Source organism: Ascaphus truei, chromosome 23, assembly GCF_040206685.1.
Source record: "Ascaphus truei isolate aAscTru1 chromosome 23, aAscTru1.hap1, whole genome shotgun sequence".
In the NCBI taxonomy this organism is placed as follows: domain Eukaryota; kingdom Metazoa; phylum Chordata; class Amphibia; order Anura; family Ascaphidae; genus Ascaphus; species Ascaphus truei.
The window spans coordinates 5,559,754-5,587,538 of NC_134505.1; the positions used below are offsets into that span (position 1 = coordinate 5,559,754).

A 27,785-nucleotide genomic window follows, 5' to 3' on the forward strand; every position below is an offset into this window, starting at 1 on the left:
TGTGGCACCGGTGAATCCCCCCCCGGTCTGGGACACGTGATTTCGGAATCGGAGACCCGGATTACCAAGGGCTTGCCGTTTAATATTTGGGGATCAGGATTTAGCCCGAAACGGCCGCCTAAAAGATGTGATTAGCCAGAGCCATGCTGAAATCCGCGAGGCGCTGGCGAGTGTAGAAAGGAGCCTCTCTAATCTGTCCTCCCGTGTGAGCTGTCCGTGTATTACACTCCTCTTATATACAGCACTTTTCTCATGATGTATTTTTATATACTCTGTGTTTTTTCCTCTACACATTTCCATGTGGTTTCCCCTTGTTTTAAAACCCAAACTGTAAGGTTTCTGTGCCACATTTGTGTTCGCCCCAAAGAAAGGTAAATCACATATTTAAATGCAATTTTCATATAAGGGAATAAAAATCCTCTCCTCACTCCAGTCCTGATCAATACTCTGCTTGTGTTCTATCCTGATCAATACTCTGCTTGTGTTCTATCCTGATCAATACTCTGCTTGTGTTCTATTCTGATCAATACACTGCCAATGTTCTATTCTGATCAATACCCTGCCAATGTTCTATTCTGATCAATACCCTGCCCATGTTCCATCCTGATCAATACATTGCCAATGTTCCATCCTGATCAATACTCTCCCTGTATTATATTCTGATCCATATCCTCCCTGTGTTATATCCTGACCACACATCACTGCAAAATACTCAAAGAACTAGATTGGTCATCACTTGAGTCGAGGCGCAAAGTTCACCTTTCCTGTCTTGCCTTCAAATACTTTCTGGGCAAGCTACCCGCCTACGTGAACAAGCTCCTCACCCCTACCACACGCAGCACCTATCACCTGAGATCTGACTCCAAAAGACTGTTCATGGTCCCAAGGTTCAGCAAAGTATCCGGCCGCTCCTCCTTCTCTTATCGTGCTCCCCAAAACTGGAACAGTCTGCCGGAGACTCTCACAGCCGCCACCAGTCTAAGTTCTTTCATAACTAAAGCTGTCTCACATTTGTATCTGGTCTGTCCCCCCCCTCCTCCCCTCCGCTCTCCCCCCCCTCCTCCCCTCTGCTCTCCCCCCCCCTCCTCCCCTCCGCTCTCCCCCCCTCCTCCCCTCCGCTCTCCCCCCCCCCCTCCTCCCCTCCGCCCCCTCCTCCCCTCTGCTCTCTCCCCCCTCCTCCCCTCCGCCCTCCCCCCGCTCCTCCCCCCTCCGCTCTCCCCCCGCCCTCCCCTCCGCCCTCCCCCCCGCCCTCCCCTCCGCTCTCCTCCCGTCCGCCCTCCCGTCCGCTCTCCCCCTCCTCCTAGCGGGAAATTTAACTCACGGGCAACGCCGGGTCTCTCAGCTAGTAATATATATTATCTGTAACTGTTACATACGCCTATAATATATATTATCTGTAACTGTTACATACGCCTATAACATATATTATCTGTAACTGTTACATACGCCTATAACATATATTATCTGTAACTGTTACATACGCCTATAATATATATTATCTGTAACTGTTACATACACCTATAATATATATTATCTGTAACTGTTACATACGCCTATAACATATATTATCTGTAACTGTGCATGCAATGTCTTGTATATAATGTATACCCTGCTCACTTAATGTAACTGTATTTGTAACCATGTATTTGTCATCATAACTCTGTGCCCAGGACATACGTGAAAACGAGAGGTAACTCTCAATGTATTACTTCCTGGTAACACATTTTATTAATACATACCCTCCCTGTGTTCTATCCTGATCCATACCCTGCCCATGTTATAGTCTGATGTATGCACATGGTCATCCCTGAAGGTTGGAGGAAAGGAGATTTCACCAGCAACAAAGGAAAGGGTTCTTTACAGTAAGGGCAGTTACCATGTGCGATTCATTACCCATGGAGACCGTGATGGCAGATACAATAGATCTGCTCAAAGAAAAGGTTGGACATCTTTTTAGAAAGGAAAGGTATACAGGGATATACCAAATAAGTATACATGGGAAGGACGTTGATCCAGGGATTAATCCGATTGCCAATTCTTGGAGTCAGGAAGGAGTTTATTTGCCCCCTTATGAGATATCATTGGATGATATAACACTGGGGGTTTTTTGCGTTTGCCTTCCTGTCGGTCAGTGGTCTCCAAGCTTTTCAGTACGAGGGACACATCGTATATATTCTACACATTTTCCGCGGGCCAACGAAATAAAAAAATCTTTTTATCATTGTTGTACATTTTATAGATGAATGAATACGTTTTATTTGGATCTTTTTTTGGGGGGTGGGGGGGGGGGGGTAATCGGCATGATATGATTCAGAACAGAAAGAGAAATGGGACAATTACACAGAAAGGAGGCCGTGCTTACACTGGGAAATGATATATAACGAGCAAAAATATATATACAGGCATACCCCGCATTAACGTACGCAATAGGACCGGAGCATGTATGTAAAGCGAAAATGTACTTAAAGTGAAGCACTCCCTTTTCCCCACTTATCGATGCATGTACTGTACTGCAATCGTCATCTACGTGCATAACTGATGTAAATAACGCATCTGTAACAGGCTCTATAGTCTCTGCGCTTGCGCACAGCTTCGGTACAGGCAAGGAGCCGGTATTGCTGTTCAGGACGTGCTGACAGGCGCATGCGCGAACTGCCGTTTGCCTATTGAGTGAGATGTACTTACTCGCGAGTGTACTTAAAGTGAGTGTCCTTAAACCGGGGTATGCCTGTACTTCAAGTGGCTGCGGACCGGATAAAATCTTGTTGGGGGGGCCGGAGGTGTCCCCCCCGGGGTCGTAGTTCGGAGACCCCTTGCTCTGGATCAATATACTGTAAGTACGGATATAGTATAAATCAGGGGGGGGCACAAAGTTTCTGAGCTGCGCCCCCCTTGCCTGGCAGCCCCAGCGCTCGCGCCCCCCCCCCCCCCAAGTCCTAGAGGACATGTGACGTCACGTGACGCCGCAGTGTCATTTGACGCACGTTGCTTCGGTGACGCGTCACCGAAGAGCCGGCTGAGAGCAGGTAAGAGAAGTTACAGGGGCCTCTCCCGCGGCATTTAATTGAAATGCCTTGGGGAAGAGTGCGGGGGTCTCTGTAACCGCCGCCCCCCCCCCCCCCCTAGAAAATCTTGCCCATGGTATAAAGTGTCTGTCGTCTAAATTTAGCATAGGGTTGAACCTGATGGACGTGCGTCTTTCTTCACCCTCACCTACTATGTAACTATGAATGGATAACTTTATTTATATAGTGCATTTATGTACATAGCGCGTCACAGCGGTAAAACACGGGGCACGGTGATATAACACATAGTGGGGTTGAACGCTTCGGACATGACAGTAACATTAGGGAAGGGGAGACTCTGCCCTAAAGAGCTTACACTCTTAGTGGTAAAACACTTTACCACAAAGGTTTGGGAGCAGTTAGTTAGGGGAGGAGTTATAGGGAGCGGTTATAGGAGCAGTTAGGGGAGGAGTTATAGGGAGGGGTTATAGGAGCAGTTAGGGGAGGAGTTATAGGGAGAGGTTATAGGAGCAGTTAGGGGAGTAGTTATAGGGAGGGGTTATAGGAGCAGTTAGGGGAGGAGTTATAGGGAGCAGTTAGGGGAGGAGTTATAGGGAGTGGTTATAGGAGCAGTTAGGGGAGGAGTTATAGGGAGGGGTTATAGGAGCAGTTAGGGGAGGAGTTATAGGGAGCGGTTATATGAGCAGTTAGGGGAGTAGTTATAGGGAGGGGTTATAGGAGCAGTTAGGGGAGGAGTTATAGGGAGGGGTTATAGGAGCAGTTAGGGGAGGAGTTATAGGGAGCGGTTATAGGAGCAGTTAGGGGAGGAGTTATAGGGAGGGGTTATAGGAGCAGTTAGGGGAGGAGTTATAGGGAGAGGTTATAGGAGCAGTTAGGGGAGTAGTTATAGGGAGGGGTTATAGGAGCAGTTAGGGGAGGAGTTATAGGGAGCAGTTAGGGGAGGAGTTATAGGGAGTGGTTATAGGAGCAGTTAGGGGAGGAGTTATAGGGAGGGGTTATAGGAGCAGTTAGGGGAGGAGTTATAGGGAGCGGTTATATGAGCAGTTAGGGGAGTAGTTATAGGGAGGGGTTATAGGAGCAGTTAGGGGAGGAGTTATAGGGAGGGGTTATAGGAGCAGTTAGGGGAGGAGTTATAGGGAGCGGTTATATGAGCAGTTAGGGGAGTAGTTATAGGGAGCGGTTATAGGAGCAGTTAGGGGAGGAGTTATAGGGAGCGGTTATAGGAGCAGTTAGGGGAGGAGTTATAGGGAGAGGTTATAGGAGCAGTTAGGGGAGGAGTTATAGGGAGCGTTTATAGGAGCAGTTAGGGGAGGAGTTATAGGGAGCGGTTATATGAGCAGTTAGGGGAGTAGTTATAGGGAACAGTTAGGGGAGGAGTTATAGGGAGAGGTTATAGGAGCAGTTAGGGGAGGAGTTATAGGGAGCGTTTATAGGAGCAGTTAGGGGAGGAGTTAGGGGAGGAGTTATAGGGAGCAGTTAGGGGAGGAGTTATAGGGAGTGGTTATAGGAGCAGTTAGGGGAGGAGTTATAGGGAGCGGTTATAGGAGCAGTTAGGGGAGGAGTTATAGGGAGCAGTTAGGGGAGGAGTTATAGGGAGAGGTTATAGGAGCAGTTAGGGGAGGAGTTATAGGGAGCAGTTAGGGGAGGAGTTATAGGGAGGGGTTATAGGAGCAGTTAGGGGAGGAGTTATAGGGAGGGGTTATAGGAGCAGTTAGGGGAGGAGTTATAGGGAGCGGTTATAGGAGCAGTTAGGGGAGGAGTTATAGGAGCAGTATAGGGGAGGAGTTATAGGGAGCGGTTATAGGAGCAGTTAGGGGAGGAGTTATAGGAGCAGTTAGGGGAGGAGTTATAGGAGCAGTTAGGGGAGGAAGATTTGAAGACACTTGTTTACATTTGATATATTATTGCTCACATTATAGCAGGAGGGATCCGTGTGATCTAGCTTCCTTTTCTTTCTAGCTATTTCCGCGGCGATGTGTGTAGACAATAGATTTTAGAACGTATTCACGGTCAATTAACCATTGTAGGACTGAGTGCAATATTAGGTGGGGGATTTCTGTGTATACCGTCTTAGGGGGTCATCTTTTGTATACTCACAAAATGAGTCAGGTTGAGCAATACATTACTTTCTGGTTGTATCATAGTCCAGAATATCTGACCCTATACATCCTAGTACAGAATATTTGACCCTATACATCGTAGTAATGAATATCTGACCCTATACATCACAGTACAGAATATCTGACCCTATACATCGTAGTAATGAATATCTGACCCTATACATCACAGTACAGAATATCTGACCCTATACATCGTAGTAATGAATATCTGACCCTATACATCACAGTACAGAATATCTGACCCTATACATCACACCACAGAATATCTGACCCTATACATCATAGTCCAGAATATCTGACCCTATACATCATAGTAATTAATATCTGGCCCTATACATCATAGTAATACATATCTGACTCTATACATTATAGTAATGAATATCTGACCCTATACATCACAGTACAGAATATCTGACCCTATACATCGTAGTAATTAATATCTGGCCCTATACATCATAGTAATACATATCTGACCCTATACATCGTAGTAATGAATATCTGACCCTATACATCATAGTCCAGAATATCTGACCCTATACAACATAGCACAGAATATCTGACCCTATACATCACATAAAGAGTCTATATCATGTGACACAGCAGCCGCCCTTCTCTTTAAAGGGGTTTCTATCCTCGGGAATCCCCTTTATCAGCGGGTCGTCCGATGCTTGCGATTCGACGAACACTTTCAACTCCGATGCAGATTTGGAAACCTGGAGGGAAAACAAAGGGGACAACTCAAATATTTATATAGCCATAAATGAAATAAGACATAAGGGTTAAATATATATATATAAATCATGGCAAAAAGTGGTTCAATGCTAGAGCAGTTATAAGGAGGGGTTTGTAGGGCAATAGGAAGGGGTTTCTATGGAATGGAGGAGTTATAGGGAGTGGCTATATGGGGTAATAGGAGGAGTTATAGGGAGCGGTTATATGGGGTAATAGGAGGAGTTATAGGGAGGGGTTATATGGGGTAATAGGAGGAGTTATAGGGAGCGGTTATATGGGGTAATAGGAGGAGTTATAGGGAGAGGTTATATGGGGATAGAAGGAGTTATAGGGAGAGGTTATCTGGGGATAGAAGGAGTTATAGGGAGGGGGTATATGGAGTAGTAGGAGGCGTTATATGGGGATAGAAGGAGTTACAGGGTATGTGTGGGTCGGTGTAGCGGTTAAAGGTGCCGTTACCAGTATCCTCTCTGTCTTGGTCTCCTTCCTTAGCTGCTCGACCTCCATCTTGAGCACGTCCTTCTCTGTCATGTCCTGAGCCATCGGGCTGTAATACACAGAGTTCTATATACCCCAGCAGGCCGACGTGCGATGCTCTGCAGGCCGACGTGAGACGCTCTGCAGGCGGACGTGAGACGCTCAGCAGGAGAAGGTGCGACGCTCAGCAGGAGGCGAGACACGGTGCAGGATGACCTGAGACGCTCTGTTGATGGATACAATGCTCTGCAGGCGGACGTGAGATGCTCTGCAGGCGGACGTGAGACGCTCAGCAGGAGAAGGTGAGATGCTCAGCAGGAGGCGAGACGCCGTGCAGGGTGACCTGAGACGCTCTGCAGGCGAACGTGAGACGCTCAGCAGGAGAAGGTGTGACGCTCAGCAGGAGAAGGTGCGACGCTCAGCAGGAGAAGGTGCGACGCTCAGCAGGAGAAGGTGCGATGCTCAGCAGGAGGCGAGATGCCGTGCAGGGTGACCTGAGACGCTCTGCAGGCGAACGTGAGACGCTCAGCAGGAGAAGGTGCGACGCTCAGCAGGAGAAGGTGCGACGCTCAGCAGGAGGCGAGGCGCCGTGCAGGGTGACCTGAGACGCTCTGTTGAAGGATACAATGCTCTGCAGAGGGACATGCGACGCTCTGCAGAAGGAACGCCCGATGGTCTGCAGGACGCTGAGTCTGCCCCCTGCTCAGTCCCCGCGCTCTCTCCTCTTATGCGCGATTACTCCCGCTCAGCCCCAGATGTAAGATTCGCCTCTAATCCTAATCTCATAACGGTGTTAATGGCCTAACCGGATTACAGAGGAATGTGTATAAATATATATGTATATATATATATATATATATATATATATATGTATAGGTGTGTGCACGTGTGTGTGCACGTGTGTATATATGTGTGGGTGGGTGTTTATAAATATATATGTATATATATATTTATATGTATAGGTGTGTTTGTGTGTGTGCACGTGTATATATATGTGGGTGGGTGGGTGTTTATAAATATATATGTGTGCGTGTAAATATAAATGTGTATATATATATATATTGTGACAGAGTCATAGACTCTGTATACATTAGTAGGAGGTGGCAGTATGCCTGCTTTCCAGCCTGCGAGGAGTTAACCCCACTGATTAGGCAGTCCACAGGTGATCCTAATTAAGCAAGCTCACCTGCTTTTAAAAGAGGAAGGGGAAATGCCTCTGGGGCAGCAGTCTCTCTCAGACACTGAGAGAGGACAGAGGAGAGCAGACAGACAGACAGACAGACAGACACATGCTGCTCATATTTTTGCTGTCCCGAAGGGAATAAAGCTCCCAGGTAAGGAGCCACCTGGTGTTACTGAATATCGTTGGTCTGGTCTAGTTTAGCTAGCCAGCCAGGTAGATAGGCTGAACTTTTGTTTAGTTAGTTCCCCTAACGGGGATAGGCTTTTGGTTTATGTTTGGTTTCACTTAAAGGGACAGAGCACCCATTGTTTTGTTATATTTTTGGACAAATAAAACCACCAGCATATTATTTCACCGGAAGAATCATGTTGCCTCCTCACTAACCACGGTCATCCTGCCACAATATATATATGTGTGTGTGTATATATATATACGCAAAAGACAAACAGAATCCCACTAGTAGCACTCTAATAATAACCGTAATACACAAAATATATAAGTATACAGAATCAGAATATAAAAAGAATTTTAATTGAACACACCATTAGATAACACTAACAATTTAAAAAAAAAAAAAACAGACCACTGAGAGAACCTCCAAAAATAAAGAAAAGGGAAAAAAATTAACCTGAACCTATGAAAGTACAGTACAAAATAGGCACCACTGCCTATATGCAAAGAAACAAAGGGGAAGAAATGCTCCCTAATCCTATGCTGCATGGACTGGCTATTCTTCAAACGAGCTATAATGACACACGCTAGGACAAGGTCAAAGCTGCTACAGCTCAACCCCCTTATAACGCTGCGCTTGGGGTCCAAAGAATCGTATCGTGTTATAAGCGGATCGCGTTAGAAATAATGCACCATTGTGTGCATTGTACAATAAAGTATTTAAGATGCCAACAATCGTGTTGTAAAGTATTCATACACACGATAAATTGGGAGCCCACGCATGCATCGCGCTATAAGCGGATCCGCGCTGTAGCGGATCGCGCTATAACGGGGTTGAGCTGTACTATGAAAATTCACCAGGTTCTAAACGGGATAACATCACATCTAGCTGATGTAACTATAGCTAAATAAGCTTATTAGTATGCATCAAAAATAGTGTAACTGGGCATATATCAGAGGGGGAGGTGGGTAAAAAGGTGATGACAAAAAAAAGTGCCCGCTGCAAACAGACATAGGTTATGAATGAAATATATCCTTCGTAGATCCAAGGAAGAAGTCTCCCAACCCCGCAGAGAGAGTACGGCGCGGCACACGTTTCCCAGCAAAGAAAAATAGAGGTCTCTCAGGTCGTCCGTCTCACCCAACGCGTTCCGCCCCTTAAGGTGGGCTTCTTCCCCAGAGCGGATAGTGTTCAAGCGGCAACGAGGCGGATTATTTATCGACGTTAAAATCAAACCGCGGTCAACACCCATTCGGGCCACTGCCAATCAGAGAGTCCGAGGGAGTCGCGTGACGAAAGTGACGTCAGCAAAAACAGCTGATCGCGGCAGTGAGCGTTACACCCTCCCCCCCCTCCCCACCCGTCTGCAAAGTTGACATATTCACGTCTCTGCCGTTCGCCCGACCAGATTCACTCGCATCGGGAAATACATTTTAGATGTAGTATTTAATAAGATGATTGAAAGTTATGTCATTCGTTATGCCTGGCGCGTAGAAACAGAGAGACAATTAGTTAACACAAACGAGTCGTAAATGGATACCACAATAAATACTAACACAAAAGGAGTGACGGCATCAAGGAATTAATATAACTAAAGAAACGTGGCAAAGCCCAATGAGTCATTTGAGCCCAATGAGTCATTCACCGTCTCCGAACCGGGAAGCGAGCCGCGAGCAGGGGGAAGAGCTGGCAGGCGGGGGCGCAAACAGAAAAGTTTGCGCACCCCTGTGCTAGCCTATCCCGAAGGTTCGGGGGAGCACCTACTTGTTAGGCTAACTTTTTCTCCTACGACTAATTGAAGATCATTATCTGTACATGGAATCGGCTAGTGTTTTTGTAATAGACCTCTTCATTCTGACCACCGTTCGTTGTATGTCCCTATGAATCTTATCTTGGGGTCAGCGTGTTTATTCTTGGGTTGAAGTAAAAGGGTGCGATTACTCTTCACCACTGCGATTATAGACTCGATTTCATTATTTTTGGGGTGTAGAAAGCCCTACTCCAAAAATAATTTTTGGAAGGAGACAAGTGCAAAGAGAACGCCAATGTTATAATATTTTTTTTACGTATGGTTTTTCAGGACAGCATATGGTAAGTATCACACTCACGATTTCAGATTTAAACAAAGCATATAGAATATTACACCGCGAGATCTCACGCGTTCCGCGGTACTTCCGTCAGGTTGTTATGGATGCCGGGGTGAACGCCGGGAGCTCCCTGCAATGCGTTCCAAAGAGACCTTGTGTCGCGAATGACGGGGTCGCCGGCAGGACCAAAAGACCTCAGCAATCTCCAAATAGCCCGACGCATTTCGGGGATGTACCATTTTCTCGGGGGGGGGGGGGGGGTCTTACCACCACGCAAAAGCTTTATTTCAGGTTCTGGAGGGATCTCGCAATTCCTATCTCGAGAAAATACATGTGAGTTGTTTGAAGAGCTTTAGCCTTTTGGGTATATGGGGTAATAGGAGGAGTTGTAGGGAGAGGGAATATGGGGTAATAGGAGGGGTTGTAGGGAGAGGGAATATGGGGTAATAGGAGGGGTTGTAGGGAGAGGGAATATGGGGTAATAGGAGGAGTTATAGGGAGAGGGAATATGGGGTAATAGGAGGAGTTATAGGGAGGGTTATACGGGGTAATAGGAGGAGTTATAGGGAGCGGTTATATGGGGTAATAGGAGGAGTTGTAAGGAGAGGTTATTTGGGGAAATAGGAGGAGTTATAGGGAGAGGGAATATGGGGTAATAGGAGGAGTTATAGGGAGGGGTTATATGGGGTAATAGGAGGAGTTATAGGGAGGGGTATATGGGGTAATAGGAGGAGTTATATGGAGGGTTATATGGGGTAATAGGAGGAGTTATAGGGAGCGGTTATATGGGGTAATAGGAGGAGTTATAGGGAGCGGGTATGTGGGGTAATAGGAGGAGTTATAGGGAGCGGTTATATGGGGTAATAGGAGGAGTTAGAGGGAGAGGTTATATGGGGTAATAGGAGGAGTTATAGGGAGCGGGTATATGGGGTAATAGGAGGAGTTGTAGGGAGGGGGTAATAGGAGGAGTTATAGGGAGCGGTTATATGGGGTAATAGGAGGAGTTGTAGGGAGAGGGTATATGGGGTAATAGGAGGAGTTATAGGGAGCGGTTATATGGGGTAATAGGAGGAGTTATAGAGAGGGAGTATATGGGGTAATAGGAGGAGTTATAGGGAGGGGTTACATGGGGTAATAGGAGGAGTTATAGGGAGCGGTTATATGGGGTAATAGAAGGAGTTGTAGGGAGAGGGTATATGGGGTAATAGGAGGAGTTATAGGGAGCGGTTATATGGGGTAATAGGAGGAGTTATAGAGAGGGGGTATATGGGGTAATAGGAGGAGTTATAGGGAGGGGTTACATGGGGTAATAGGATGAGTTATTGGGAGCGGTTATATGGGGAAATAGGAGGCATTATAGGGAGCGGTCATATGGGGTAATAGGAGGAGTTATAGGGAGCGGTTATATGGGGTAATAGGAGGAGTTATAGGGAGGGGATATATGGGGTAATAGGAGGAGTTATAGGGAGCGGTTATATGGGGTAATAGGAGGAGTTATAGGGAGGGGTTATATGGGGTAATAGGAGGAGTTATAGGGAGGGGTTATATGGGGTAATAGGAGGAGTAATAGGGAGGGGTTATATGGGGTAATAGGAGGAGTTATAGGGAGCGGTTATATGGGGTAATAGGAGGAGTTATAGGGAGGGGTTACATGGGGTAATAGGAGGAGTTATAGGGAGGGGTATATGGGGTAATAGGAGGAGTTATAGGGAGTGGTTATATGGGGTAATAGGAGGAGTTATAGGGAGAGCTAATATGGGGTAATAGGGGGAGTTATAGGGAGGGGGTATATGGGGTAATAGGAGTTATAGGGAGCGGTTATATGGGGTAATAGGAGGAGTTATAGGGAGAGGTTATATGGGGTAATAGGGGGAGTTATAGGGAGGGGTTATATGGGGTAATAGGAGGAGTTATAGAGAGGGAGTATATGGGGTAATAGGAGGAGTTATAGGGAGGGGTTACATGGGGTAATAGGAGGAGTTATAGGGAGCGGTTATATGGGGTAATAGGAGGAGTTGTAGGGAGAGGGTATATGGGGTAATAGGAGGAGTTATAGGGAGCGGTTATATGGGGTAATAGGAGGAGTTATAGAGAGGGGGTATATGGGGTAATAGGAGGAGTTATAGGGAGGGGTTACATGGGGTAATAGGATGAGTTATTGGGAGCGGTTATATGGGGAAATAGGAGGCATTATAGGGAGCGGTTATATGGGGTAATAGGAGGAGTTATAGGGAGCGGTTATATGGGGTAATAGGAGGAGTTATAGGGAGGGGTTATATGGGGTAATAGGAGGAGTTATAGGGAGCGGGTATGTGGGGTAATAGGAGGAGTTATAGGGAGGGGGTATAGGGGGTAATAGGAGGAGTTATAGGGAGCGGTTATATGGGGTAATAGGAGGAGTTGTAGGGAGAGGGTATATGGGGTAATAGGAGGAGTTATAGGGAGCGGTTATATGGGGTAATAGGAGGAGTTATAGAGAGGGAGTATATGGGGTAATAGGAGGAGTTATAGGGAGGGGTTACATGGGGTAATAGGAGGAGTTATAGGGAGTGGTTATATGGGGTAATAGGAGGAGTTGTAGGGAGAGGGTATATGGGGTAATAGGAGGAGTTATAGGGAGCGGTTATATGGGGTAATAGGAGGAGTTATAGAGAGGGGGTATATGGGGTAATAGGAGGAGTTATAGGGAGGGGTTACATGGGGTAATAGGATGAGTTATTGGGAGCAGTTATATGGGGAAATAGGAGGCATTATAGGGAGCGGTTATATGGGGTAATAGGAGGAGTTATAGGGAGCGGTTATATGGGGTAATAGGAGGAGTTATAGGGAGGGGTTATATGGGGTAATAGGAGGAGTTATAGGGAGGGGTTATATGGGGTAATAGGAGGAGTTATAGGGAGGGGTTACATGGGGTAATAGGAGGAGTTATAGGGAGGGGTATATGGGGTAATAGGAGGAGTTATAGGGAGTGGTTATATGGGGTAATAGGAGGTTGTTATAGGGAGCGGGTATATGGGGTAATAGGAGGAGTTATAGGGAGAGGTAATAGGGGGAGTTATAGGGAGGGGGTATATGGGGTAATAGGAGTTATAGGGAGCGGTTATATGGGGTAATAGGGGGAGTTATAGGGAACGGTTACATGGGGTAATAGGAGGAGTTATAGGGAGAGGTTATATGGGGTAATAGGGGGAGTTATAGGGAGGGGTTATATGGGGTAATAGGAGGAGTTATAGGGAGAGGTTATATGGGGTAATAGGGGGAGTTATAGGGAACGGTTACATGGGGTAATAGGAGGAGTTATAGGGAGAGGTTATATGGGGTAATAGGGGGAGTTATAGGGAACGGTTACATGGGGTAATAGGAGGAGTTGTAAGAAGAGGTTATTTGGGGTAATAGTTGTCTCGATGTCGCTGTGTGTTTTGTGCGTGGGACACTGTGTGTGAGACACTGTCTCTCTGTGCGTGTGACACTGTCTCTGTGTGTGAGACCCTGTCTCTGTGCGTGTGACACTGTCTCTGTGCGTGTGACACTGTCTCTGTGTGTGTGACACGATGTCAGCACTCTATACATTGTGGTTAGTTGGAGGGAAGTAGCCAGTGCCACAGCCTCTCGCTCAGAGACTCGGTGGCACTCTCTGAGGCATCGGCTGCAGAATGTGTGCTCTGCGAGACAGTCCAGGAGACATCTCCCCAGCGAGACAGGCCCTGAGAGACAGCTACACAAACCTGAAGAGCCTTGCAGACTTCTGTGAGAAGAACTACCTAGAGGTGAGAGTGCAGCAAGTTAAATACGTCAATATTAGTATTCTCATGAGTAAGGGTCATTTAGTTAAACCCTTTGGCCAAAGCGTTATAGTCCTGCAGCCACTTCACGGCACGACCAGTGTGCAGCCACGTCACGACATGACCAGTGTGCAGCCATGTCACGGCATGACCAGTGTGCAGCCACGTCACGGCACGACCAGTGTGCAGGTCCTAACACTACCTGTGTGAGTATTCTCAGTTACCTGCTGGAGGGAGAACGGTCTCAGTGTACCTGTCCTGCACAGGTGCATGGAAACCCCTGCTACTTAAAAAGTGGGTGGGGAGGAGTGAGCTTAAACCCAGGGAGGAGGGGCCACCTACATTGGATGTAGCGTTGGGTGTTTTTGTCTTTTGTTGTATACATTTGGCCATGCTCAGTAGCTCTCCTTTTAACACAAATATATATATATAGGATGTGGTGGGGTCTGGGGTTAGAGCTTGCAGGGACTGTGTGTTATGTGTCTTTGTGTTTGTTACACTGTCTCTGTGTGTCTCTCTGTGTGTGATACTGTCTCTGTGTGTGACTCACTGTGTGTGACACTGTCTCTGTGTGTGACTTTGTGTGTCTATATCTCTGTGTGACACTGTCTCTGTGTGTGACACTGTCTCTGTGTGTCTATCTCTCTGTGTGACACTGTCTCTGTGTGTGACACTGTCTCTGTGTGTGTGACACTGTCTCTGTGTCTCTGTGTGTCACACTCTCTATGCGTCTGTGTGTGTGTGTGACATTGTCTCTGTGTATCTCTCTGTGTCACACAGTCTGTGTCTCCATGCGTCTGTGTGTGTGTGACATTGTCTCTGTGTGTGTGACATTGTCTGTGTGTGTGTGACATTGTCTCTGTGTGTGTGTGACATTGTCTCTGTGTCTCTGTGTGTCACACAGTCTTTCTCCATGCATCTCTGTGTGTGTGTGTGACACTGTCTCTGTGTCTCTGTGTGTGAATCTGTCTCTGTGTCTCTGTGTGTGTCACACTCTCCATGTGTCTCTGTGTGTGTGTGACATTGTCTCTGTGTGTGTCACACTCTCCATGTGTCTCTGTGTGTGTGTGTGACATTGTCTCTGTGTGTGACACACTCCATGCGTCTCTGTGTGTGTGACATTGTCTCTGTGTGTCACACTGTCTCTGTGTGTGTGACATTGTCTCTGTGTGTGTGACACTGTCTCTGTGTCTCTGTGTGTGACACTGTCTGTGTGTGACACTGTCTCTGTGTGTGTGACACTGTCTCTGTGTGTGTGTGTGACATTGTCTCTGTGTGTGTGACATTGTCTCTGTGTGACACACTGTCTCTGTGTGTGTGACACTGTCTCTGTGTGTGTGACACTGTCTCTCTGTGTGTGTGTGTGACATTGTCTCTGTGTGTGTGACATTGTCTCTGTGTGACACACTGTCTCTGTGTATGACATTGTCTCTGTGTGTCACGCTGTCTCTGTGTGTCACGCTGTCTCTGTGTGTGTGACATTGTCTCTGTGTGTCACGCTGTCTCTGTGTGTGTGACATTGTCTCTGTGTGTCACGCTGTCTCTGTGTGTGTGATATTGTCTCTGTGTGGCACACTGTCTCTGTGTTTGTGACATTGTCTCTGTGTGTCACGCTGTCTCTGTGTGTGTGACATTGTCTCTGTGTGTGTGACATTGTCTCTGTGTGTGTGACATTGTCTCTGTGTGTCACGCTGTCTCTATGTGTGTGACATTGTCTCTGTGTGTCACGCTGTCTCTGTGTGTGTGACATTGTCTCTGTGTGTGTGACATTGTCTCTGTGTGTCACACTGTCTCTGTGTGTGTGACACTGTCTCTGTGTGACACTGTGTGTGTGTGTGTGTGTGTGTGTGTGTGTGTGTGTGTGTGTGTGTGTGTGTGTGTGTGTGTGTGTGTGTGTGTGTGTGTGTGTGTGTGTGTGTGTGTGTGTGTGTGTGTGTGTGTGTGTGTGTGTGTGTGTGTGTGTGTGTGTGTGTGTGGCATTGTCTCTGTGTGTGTGTGTGACACTGTCTCTGTGTGACACACTGTCTCTGTGTGTCACGCTGTCTCTGTGTGTGTGACATTGTCTCTGTGTGTGTGACATTGTCTCTGTGTGTCACACTGTCTCTGTGTGTCACACTGTCTCTGTGTGTGTCACACTGTCTCTGTGTGTCACACTGTCTCTGTGTGTGTCACACTGTCTCTGTGTGTGTGTGACATTGTCTCTGTGTGTCACACTGTCTCTGTGTGTGTGACACTGTCTCTGTGTGACACTGTGTGTGTGTGTGTGTGTGTGTGTGTGTGTGTGTGTGTGTGTGTGTGTGTGTGTGTGTGTGTGTGTGTGTGTGTGTGTGTGTGTGTGTGTGTGTGTGTGTGTGTGTGTGTGTGTGGCATTGTCTCTGTGTGTGTGTGTGACACTGTCTCTGTGTGACACACTGTCTCTGAGTGTCACGCTGTCTCTGTGTGTGTGACATTGTCTCTGTGTGTGTGACATTGTCTCTGTGTGTCACACTGTCTCTGTGTGTCACACTGTCTCTGTGTGTGTCACACTGTCTCTGTGTGTCACACTGTCTCTGTGTGTGTCACACTGTCTCTGTGTGTCACACTGTCTCTGTGTGTGTCACATTGTCTCTGTGTGTGACACTGTCTCTGTGTGTCACACTGTCTCCATGCGTCTCTATGCGTGTGAGTATGAGTATGAGTGCGAGACAGCCAGAGAAAGGCATCCTGAATGAGAGAGCGCACCCTGAGAGACATCCAGTGAGCTAGAGACCCAGAAATCGCCCTATCCGAGACATCCACTCTCTCCCCTCCATTAAACCCCGTGACGCATCAGAAAGCACTCCCCCATACAACACCTTATTAACCCGGTCACCCCCCAGGCCCCCGACAAGCGCCGGGCCCTGCAGGAGACCATGTTGCTGGTCACTCACACCCTGTCCAGCGTGGCGTGTCAGGTCCGCGAGGCGGCGTGGGAGGTGGCGTGTGTGTTAGAGGAACAGAGCCAGACCCTGTACCGGGAGGGGAGCAGGCTGAGCTTCATCTCACAGGTCAGTGACCCCTCTGTATAACACCTATACTGTACTGTATATAACCCCTCTGTATAACACCTATACTGTACTGTATATAACCCCTCTGTATAACACCTACACTGTATATAACCCCTCCGTATAACACCTATACTGTATATAATCCCTCCGTATAACACCTATACTGTATATAACACATCCATATAATACCTATGCTATATATAACCCCTCAGTATAACACATATACTGTATATAACCCCTCAGTATAACACCTATACTGTATGTAACCCCTCCGTATAACACCTATATTGTATATAATCCCTCCGTATAACACCTATACTCTATATAACACATCCATATAATACCTATGCTATATATAACCCCTCAGTATAACACCTATACTGTATATAACCCCTCAGTATAACACCTATGCTGTATATAACCCCTCCGTATAACACCTATACTGTACTGTATATAACCCCTCTGTATAACACCTATACTGTATATAACTCCTCCGTATAACACCTATACTGTACTGTATATAACCCCTCCGTATAACACCTATACTGTATATAATCCCTCCGTATAACACCTATACTCTATATAACACATCCATATAATACCTATGCTATATATAACCCCTCAGTATAACACATACACTGTGTATAACCCCTCAGTATAATACCTATGCTGTATATAACCCCTCCGTATAACACCTATACTGTATATAACCCCTCTGTATAATACCTATACTCTATATAACACATCCATATAATACCTATACTATATATAACCCCTCAGTATAACACCTATACTGTATATAACCCCTCAGTATAACACCTTTGCTGTATATAACCCCTCAGTATAACAGCTATACTGTTATACTGTTATTCTATTGTCCCATAGAAATGCTCCCCATAACTCCCCCTATTACCCTATATAACTGCTCCCTATAACTCCTCTGATTACCCCATATAACCCTTCACAATACCTCCTCCTATTACCCCATATAACTGCGCCATATATCTTCCCCTATTACACCATATAACCTCGCTATAACTCTTCCTATTACCCCATATAACCCCTCCCTATAACTCCTCCTATTACCCCATATAACCGCTCCCTATAACTCCTCCTATTACCCCATATAACCTCTCCCTATAACTCCTCCTATTACCCCATATAATCGCTCCCTATAACTCCTCCTATTCCCCATATATCTTCTCCCTATAACTCCTCCTATTACCCCATATAACCTCTCCCTATAACTCCTCCTATTACCCCATATACCCGCTCCCTATAACTCCTCCTATTGCCCCATATAACCGCTCCCTATAACTCCTCCTATTACCCCATATAACCCCTCCCTGTAATACTCTAAACAGTAATGGAATGGAAGTAACGTTTCTAAGAGGAAGTAATTAAGGGTTAGAACTGTGTGCTTTGGGATATTTATAGGGTGTGCTCAGGCCAGTTCCTCCTTCAATATTAATATGAAAACCAACAAGTTACGAACCTCGGTACTGTACCTCTGAGGCGAGACTGCTATTATTCCCTGTTACGTAGTGTTATGTAGTGAGAAATATTAGGGTTATTCTAGAAATGCGTAGCGCATTTTAGGATCTACATTAATAGGAAAATGGGCTAATATCATATTTCGTTTCTTAGAGGAAGCCAGATTATTAGAATTATTTATTATCATTAATAATCATTAATACAAGAATAACAATTCTTGATATCATTATTTTTAGCTATTTATATTATTTGTCGTAATTATCTTGCTATTAAAATGAGTATCGTTCTATTCTGTATTTTATGTTTAAAATTCTGTGTGTGTATATATATATATAAATATATATATATATATATATATATATATATATATATATACAGCTCAACCCCCTTATAACGCTGTGCTTGGGGTCCAAAGAATCACATCGCGCTATACGCGGATCGCGGTAGAAATAATGCACAATTGTATGCGTTGTACAATAAAGTATTTAAGACGCCAATAACCGTGTTGTAAAGTATTCATACACACGATAAATTGGGAGCCACGCTTACATCGCGATATAAGCGGATCCGCGTTGTAGCGGCTCGCGCTATAACGGGGTTGAGCTGTATTAGTGATAAGATGAAATAGCCAGTTCTTGTCACTGTTGTTTCATATTTTGTTGGGGGCGTTTTTTTTTTTTAGGTGGTGGATATTCACATGGAAAAAGCTTCCCGTCTGAAAATCGGAAAATTAACCTTCCCCCGGCGGCCTCATCAAGCGCAGAAAATCCTAACCAACGAGATCCAGGGACAGCGGACGCAGTACACCCGAAATCCTATACATTTTACCAGCCTCGACCACATCGGCCGCGGAATCACAGTAAGAAACTCGGTCATTATCGGCTGAAGGGTTTGGCCAACATGAGAGGAAAGATTAAGGTCGTGTGTAATGGGTTAAAGGGTCAGTCCCACGTAGGGGCAAAGTGACCTAATGACAGGGGCGTGTGTAATGGGTTAAAGGGTCAGTCCCACGTAGGGGCAAAGTGACCTAATGACAGGGACGTGTTTAATGGGTTAAAGGGTCAGTCCCACGTATGGGCAAAGTGACCTAATGACAGGGACGTGTTTAATGGGTTAAAGGGACAGTCCCACGTAGGGGCAAAGTGACCTAATGACAGGGACGTGTTTAATGGGTTAAAGGGACAGTCCCACGTAGGGGCAAAGTGACCTAATGACAGGGACGTGTTTAATGGGTTAAAGGGACAGTCCCACGTAGGGGCAAAGTGACCTAATGACAGGGATGTGTTTAATGGGTTAAAGGGTCAGTCCCACGTAGGGGCAAAGTGACCTAATGACAGGGACGTGTTTAATGGGTTAAAGGGACATTCCCACGTAGGGGCAAAGTGACCTAATGACAGGGACGTGTTTAATGGGTTAAAGGGACAGTCCCACGTAGGGGCAAAGTGACCTAATGACAGGGACGTGTTTAATGGGTTAAAGGGACAGTCCCACGTAGGGGCAAAGTGACCTAATGACAGGGATGTGTTTAATGGGTTAAAGGGTCAGTCCCACGTAGGGGCAAAGTGACCTAATGACAGGGGCGTGTTTAATGGGTTAAAGGGTCAGTCCCACGTAGGGACAAAGTGACCTAATGACAGGGACGTGTTTAATGGGTTAAAGGGACAGTCCTACGTAGGGGCAAAGTGACCTAATGACAGGGACGTGTTTAATGGGTTAAAGGGTCAGTCCCACGTAGGGGCAAAGTGACCTAATGACAGGGACGTGTTTAATGGGTTAAAGGGTCAGTCCCACGTAGGGGAAAAGTGACCTAATGACAGGGACGTGTTTAATGGGTTAAAGGGACAGTCCCACGTAGGGGCAAAGTGACCTAATGACAGGGACGTGTTTAATGGGTTAAAGGGACAGTCCCACGTAGGGGCAAAGTGACCTAATGACAGGGACGTGTTTAATGGGTTAAAGGGTCAGTCCCACGTAGGGGCAAAGTGGCCTAATGACAGGGACGTGTTTAATGGGTTAAAGGGTCAGTCCCACGTAGGAGCAAAGTAACCTAATGACAGGGACGTGTTTAATGGGTTAAAGGGACAGTCCCACGTAGGGGCAAAGTGACCTAATGACAGGGACGTGTTTAATGGGTTAAAGGGTCAGTCCCACGTAGGAGCAAAGTAACCTAATGACAGGGACGTGTTTAATGGGTTAAAGGGACAGTCCCACGTAGGGGCAAAGTGACCTAATGACAGGGACATGTTTAATGGGTTAAAGGGTCAGTCCCACGTAGGGGCAAAGTGACCTCATTACTTTTAATGAAACTTTTTCCATTGATGAATGTGCATTTTCTTTGGTACAAACGTGGAAATAGAAAGCAGCGATACTGTTACTTGCGGGCAGAGACCGGCGCCGGATTAAACCACAGGGGGAGGAAGGTAGGCGGGTGGAATAGAGAAGTGAGATTGTGCCTCGGGGAGAGAATCGGATGAATGAGAAAGAAGCAAGTTCCTCATTCTCAGCGTCGCGATGGCACCAGCCGGGGCGTCTCACACACAGAATAACGTAACTCCTACAGTACTGTATGTCTTTATTTATACCGCGCCAAAAGTGTACTCAGCGCTTCACAAAGAATACAGCGCAGGGAATTATAATAATACAATAAGTGCAGCAAAATCAGACAATATGAAAGGAAATCCCTGCCCCGAAGAGCTTACAATCTAAGAGGTTTGAGGGGAATTTACAGAGACAGCAGGTGAGGGAATAAGTGCTGTAGATGGCAGAGCTTGGTCACAATTAGTGACTGTAATTAGACTGTAAGCTCCTCGGGGCAGGGACTCCTCTTCCGAAATGTTACTTTTATGTCTAAAGCACTTATTCCCATGATCTGTTATTTATATTATCTGTTATTTATTTGATTACCACGTGTATTACTGCTGTGAAGCGCTATGTACATTAATGGCGCTATATAAATAAAGACATACAATACAATACAATGGGTGGTAGGAGTGACTGAGTGTGGGACAGTAACCATGAGTGCAGGCTATTGGGATGCTTGATTTGTGGGGAAAGTTTTAAGGTTAGTCAAATAACTGAAGGGTTAACACACATTACAGGGGAAGAGATGGTAGGGAGGCGTGGGTGAGATCAGGTGTGTATGTCTGGGTTCAGGATTAGGAGAGTTCCCCAGCAGCAGGCAGGAGTAGATAGTGGGTGTGAATAGAGGATTTGTGTGGGTGTTTTTTTATTGAGGGGTAAAGAAGTTGGTGGGAGAGAGGTGTATAAATAATGGTGCAGTGGGGAGTGGGGAAGTTGGCGAGAACAGAGACGTTCACAAAGGAGTGAGAAAACAGTAAACAGAAAACGCAGTAGGGAGGGCATAGTGAGATGCAGGAGGGAGGGCATAGTGGGATGCAGGAGGAGAGACTTCCCAGGAATTGGAGGATAGGAAGAGCACAAAGAATCACAGCTTTTCAAGTGTTAATGTCTCACAGTGGCAAAGTTGTAGTGCAGAATCCCGATCTTCCTCCAATTTCAACTCCAATGTTAACTCGGCCACACACTTTAATTGGGACTCTTAGGGTGGGACACACAACCAAGACAGTCTGTCTTAAATACTCTATTCACAGGCAATTGAATAACAATTAAGGGCGGGGTTTGCCTATTCAGCTCAATGAAACATACCCCAATAGTCAATTAAATCTTGACAGTGCCCCTTATCGCAGTGATCATCCGAAGGCCAGTCATTATTATCGGCAATTCGGCATTCGTATCACATTTATAAATCAGGATATTGAAATAAAAACTAGAGGAGATTTGTATTAATAACCATGCATTAATAATAATGTGTTAATAATCAGGAGATTTCTATGAATGATAATGTGTTCATGAGCAGGAGATTTGTATAAATAATAATGGGTTCCCCCGGGCGTCCGTAAAGGGGTCCTGGCAATGTTCTGGTCATTTGAAAATGGAACCAAATACAGAAGAATTTGCAATGCATCTGTTCTCAGACGCGCTATTAGAGAGGGTTGGGGTTCCTTACAATGCATCTGATCTCAGACGCGCTATTAGAGAGGGTTGGGGTTCCTTACAATGCATCTGATCTCAGACGCGCTATTAGAGAGGGTTGGGGTTCCTTACAATGCATCTGATCTCAGACGCGCTATTAGAGAGGGTTGGGGTTCCTTACAATGCATCTGATCTCAGACGCGCTATTAGAGAGGGTTGGGGTTCCTTACAATGCATCTGATCTCAGACGCGCTATTAGAGAGGGTCGGGGTTCCTTACAATGCATCTGATCTCAGACGCGCTATTAGAGAGGGTCGGGGTTCCTTACAATGCATCTGATCTCAGACGCGCTATTAGAGAGGGTCGGGGTTCCTTACAATGCATCTGATCTCAGACGCGCTATAAGAGAGGGTCGGGGTTCCTTACACTGCATCTGATCTCAGACGCGCTATTAGAGAGAGTTGGGGTTCCTTACAATGCATCTGATCTCAGACGCGCTATTAGAGAGGTTGGGGTTCCTTACAATGCATCTGATCTCAGACGCGCTATTAGAGAGGGTCGGGGTTCCTTACAATGCATCTGATCTCAGACGCGCTATAAGAGAGGGTCGGGGTTCCTTACAATGCACCTGATCTCAGACGCGCTATTAGAGAGGGTCGGGGTTCCTTACAATGCATCTGATCTCAGACGCGCTATTAGAGAGGTTGGGGTTCCTTACAATGCATCTGATCTCAGACGCGCTATTAGAGAGGGTCGGGGTTCCTTACAATGCATCTGATCTCAGACGCGCTATTAGAGAGTGTTGGGGTTCCTTACAATGCATCTGATCTCAGACGCGCTATTAGAGAGGGTCGGGGTTCCTTACACTGCATCTGATCTCAGACGCGCTATTAGAGAGGGTCGGGGTTCCTTACAATGCACCTGATCTCAGACGCACTATTAGAGAGGGTTTGTGTTCCTTACAATGCATCTGATCTCAGGCGCGCTATTAGAGAGGGTCGGGGCTCCTTACAATGCATCTGATCTCAGACGCGCTATTAGAGAGGGTTGGGGTTCCTTACAATGCATCTGATCTCAGACGCGCTATTAGAGAGGGTCGGGGTTCCTTACAATGCATCTGATCTCAGACGCGCTATTAGATAGGGTTGGGGTTCCTTACAATGCATCTGATCTCAGACGCGCTATTAGAGAGGGTCGGGGTTCCTTACAATGCATCTGATCTCAGACGCGCTATTAGAGAGTGTTGGGGTTCCTTACAATGCATCTGATCTCAGACGCGCTATTAGAGAGGGTCGGGGTTCCTTACAATGCATCTGATCTCAGACGCGCTATTAGAGAGGGTTGGGGTTCCTTACAATGCACCTGATCTCAGACATGCTATTAGAGAGGGTTGGGGTTCCTTACACTGCATCTGATCTCAGACGCGCTATTAGAGAGGGTCGGGGTTCCTTACAATGCATCTGATCTCAGACGCGCTATTAGAGAGGGTTGGGGTTCCTTACAATGCATCTGATCTCAGACGCGCTATTAGAGAGGGTCGGGGTTCCTTACAATGCATCTGATCTCAGACGCGCTATTAGAGAGGGTTGGGGTTCCTTACAATGCACCTGATCTCAGACACGCTGTTAGAGAGGGTTGGGGTTCCTTACAATGCATCTGATCTCAGACACGCTATTAGAGAGGGTTGGGGTTCCTTACACTGCATCTGATCTCAGACGTGCTATTAGAGAGGGTTGGGGTTCCTTACAATGCATCTGATCTCAGACACGCTATTAGAGAGGGTTGGGGTTCCTTACACTGCATCTGATCTCAGACGCGCTATTAGAGAGGGTCGGGGTTCCTCACAATGCATCTGATCTCAGACGCGCTATTAGAGAGGGTTGGGGTTCCTTACAATGCATCTGATCTCAGACGCGCTATTAGAGAGGGTCGGGGTTCCTTACAATGCATCTGATCTCAAGGCTAGGAACCCCTGTTGAAAAACACTGCACTATATCATATGAAACTTATTCCAGATATAATATACCCCTAAAAGTCTGTACATAAGCTTAGTAGTATATATATATATATTCTGAGTGCCATCCCTGCTCAAATATAATCTTTTATAATTCACTATATTTTAGGGCAAAAATGTTTGTTTTGTATCCCGCTTGGATTTTAACTATGCCAAATAAAGTTTGAAGTTTTATTTACAAGAATATATCTTTACACTGAGGGGTTTCTTTTCCAAGTACACACACACGTGCCTTTTGCCTGTTACTTGTTTAGGCAGCGAGAGTAATTGGCCCTAAAGTGTTTGCTTCCGTACCCCGTAGGATTCAGCATCACAGTTTTCAAGAACAGGGACGATGTCTCGTAAGGCGAGCGTCAAATCTCTGACACAGACACAGGGCACGCTGGGGTGAGTATGTGATAAGACATGCAGAGGGGTAACTAATAACATGCATAAAGATATATAATAACATGCAGAGGGGTAACTAATAACATGCAGAGAGATATAATAACACGCAGAGAGATATAATAACGCGCAGAGAGATATAATAACACGCAGAGAGATATAATAACACGCAGAGATATATAATAACACGCAGAGAGATATACTAACGCGCAGAGAGATATAATAACTCGCAGAGATATAATAACACGCAGAGAGATATAATAACACGCAGAGAGATATAATAACACGCAGAGATATAATAACACACAGAGAGATATAATAACACACAGAGAGATATACTAACGCGCAGAGAGATATAATAACTCGCAGAGATATAATAACACGCAGAGCGATATAATAACACGCAGAGATATAATAACACGCAGAGAGATATAATAACACTGAGATATAATAACACGCAGAGAGATATAATAACACGCAGAGAGATATAATAACACGCAGAGATATAATAACACTGAGATATAATAACACGCAGAGAGATATAATAACACGCAGAGAGATATAATAACACGCAGAGAGATATAATAACACGCAGAGAGACATAATAACACGCAGAGAGATATAATAACACGCAGAGAGATATAATAACATTCAGAGACATAATAACACGCAGAGAGATATAATAACACGCAGAGAGATATAATAACACGCAGAGAGATATAATAACACGCAGAGAGATATAATAACACGCAGAGAAATATAATAACACGCAGAGAGATATAATAACGCGCAGAGATATAATAACGCGCAGAGATATAATAACACAGAGAGATATAATAACACGCAGAGATATATAATAACGCGCAGAGATATATAATAACACGCAGAGAGATATAATAACACGCAGAGCGATATAATAACACGCAGAGATATAATAACACGCAGAGAGATATAATAACACGCAGAGATATAATAACATGCAGATATATAATAACACACAGAGAGATATAATAACACGCAGAGATATAATAACACGCCGAGATATAATAACATGCAGAGATATAATAACACGCAGAGATATAATAACACGCAGAGATATAATAACACACAGAGAGATATAATAACACTGAGATATAATAACACGCAGAGAGATACAATAACACGCAGAGAGATACAATAACACGCAGAGAGATATAATAACACACAAGAGAGATATAATAACACGCAGAGAGATATAATAACACGCAGAGATATAATAACACTGAGATATAATAACACGCAGAGAGATATAATAACACGCAGAGAGATATAATAACACGCAGAGATATATAATAACACGCAGAGAGATATAATAACACGCAGAGAGATATAATAACACGCAGAGCGATATAATAACACGCAGAGATATAATAACATGCAGATATATAATAACACACAGAGAGATATAATAACACGCAGAGATATAATAACACGCCGAGATATAATAACATGCAGAGATATAATAACACGCAGAGATATAATAACACGCAGAGAGATATAATAACACGCAGAGATATAATAACACGCAGAGATATAATAACACGCAGATATATAATAACACGCAGAGAGATATTACATGCAGAGATATAATAACACGCAGAGAGAGATATAATAACATGCAGAGAGATATAATAACATGCAGAGATATAATAACACGCAGAGATATAATAACACGCAGAGATATAATAACATGCAGAGATATAATAACACGCAGAGATATAATAACACGCAGATATATATAACACGCAGAGATATAATAACACGCAGAGAGAGATATAATAACATGCAGAGAGATATAATAACATGCAGAGGGATATAATAACACGCAGAGATATTATAACACGCAGATATATAATAACACGCAGAGAGATATAACACGCAGAGATATAATAACACGCAGAGAGAGATATAATAACATGCAGAGAGATATAATAACATGCAGAGATATAATAACACACAGAGATATAATAACATGCAGAGATATAATAACACGCAGAGATATAATAACATGCAGAGATATAATAACATGCAGAGATATAATAACGTGCAGAGATATAATAACACACAGAGAGATATAATAACACACAGAGAGATATAATAACGCGCAGAGAGATATAATAACACGCAGAGATATAATAACACGCAGAGATATAATAACACGCAGAGAGATATAATAACACGCAGAGAGATATAATAACACGCAGAAAGATATAATAACACGCAGATATATATAACACGCAGAGATATAATAACACGCAGAGAGAGATATAATAACACACAGAGAGATATAATAACATGCAGAGAGATATAATAACACGCAGAGAGATATAATAACACGCAGAGATATAATAACACGCAGAGAGATATAATAACACGCAGAGAGATATAATAACGCGCAGAGATATAAAATAACACGCAGAGAGATATAATAACACACAGAGAGATATAATAACACGCAGAGAGATATAATAACACTGAGATATAATAACGCGCAGAGATATATAATAACACGCAGAGAGATATAATAACACGCAGAGATATAATAACACGCAGAGAGATATAATAACACTGAGATATAATAACGCGCAGAGATATATAATAACACGCAGAGAGATATAATAACACGCAGAGATATAATAACACGCAGAGAGATATAATAACATGCAGAGAGATATAATAACACGCAGAGAGATATAATAACACGCAGAGAGATATAATAACACGCAGAGAGATATAATAACACGCAGAGAGATATAATAACACGCAGAGAGATATAATAACACGCAGAGAGATATAATAACACGCAGAGATATATAATAACGCGCAGAGATATAATAACGAGCAGAGATATAATAACACGCAGAGAGATATAATAACGCGCAGAGAGATATAATAACACGCAGAGAGATATAATAACACGCAGAGAGATATAATAATGCGCAGAGATATAATAACACGCAGAGATATATAATAACGCGCAGAGAGATATAATAACACGCAGAGATATAATAACACGCAGAGATATAATAACACGCAGAGATATAATAACATGCAGAGAGATATAATAACACGCAGAGAGATATAATAACACGCAGAGATATATAATAACACGCAGAGAGATATAATAATGCGCAGAGATATAATAACACGCAGAGATATATAATAACGCGCAGAGAGATATAATAACGTGCAGAGATATAATAACACGCAGAGAGATATAATAATGCGCAGAGATATAATAACACGCAGAGATATA

At 44.7% G+C, this 27,785-nt stretch overlaps 2 protein-coding genes across 2 annotated transcripts in view; one reads left to right on the plus strand and one right to left on the minus strand.

Annotated features, from left to right (window-relative positions):
* Positions 1–2,276: 2,276 nt before the first annotated feature.
* On the minus strand, positions 2,277–7,095 carry GNGT2 (G protein subunit gamma transducin 2). Its single transcript, XM_075580334.1, has 2 exons — positions 6,338–7,095; positions 2,277–5,859 (listed from the first exon to the last, which is right to left on the minus strand). Exons 1-2 carry the CDS (start codon positions 6,419–6,421, stop codon positions 5,734–5,736), a joined length of 210 nt encoding a protein of 69 aa, XP_075436449.1. The 5' UTR covers positions 6,422–7,095; the 3' UTR covers positions 2,277–5,733.
* A 6,299-nt stretch (positions 7,096–13,394) lies between these two features.
* ABI3 (ABI family member 3) overlaps positions 13,395–27,785 on the plus strand; it is a 29,280-nt gene continuing 14,889 nt past the window's right edge. The window contains exons 1-4 of the mRNA XM_075580424.1: positions 13,395–13,564; positions 16,438–16,605; positions 18,782–18,958; positions 24,408–24,493. Coding sequence (XP_075436539.1) covers positions 13,451–13,564; positions 16,438–16,605; positions 18,782–18,958; positions 24,408–24,493 — 545 coding nt within the window. The 5' untranslated portion in view covers positions 13,395–13,450. The remainder of the gene's footprint in view (positions 13,565–16,437; positions 16,606–18,781; positions 18,959–24,407; positions 24,494–27,785) is intronic.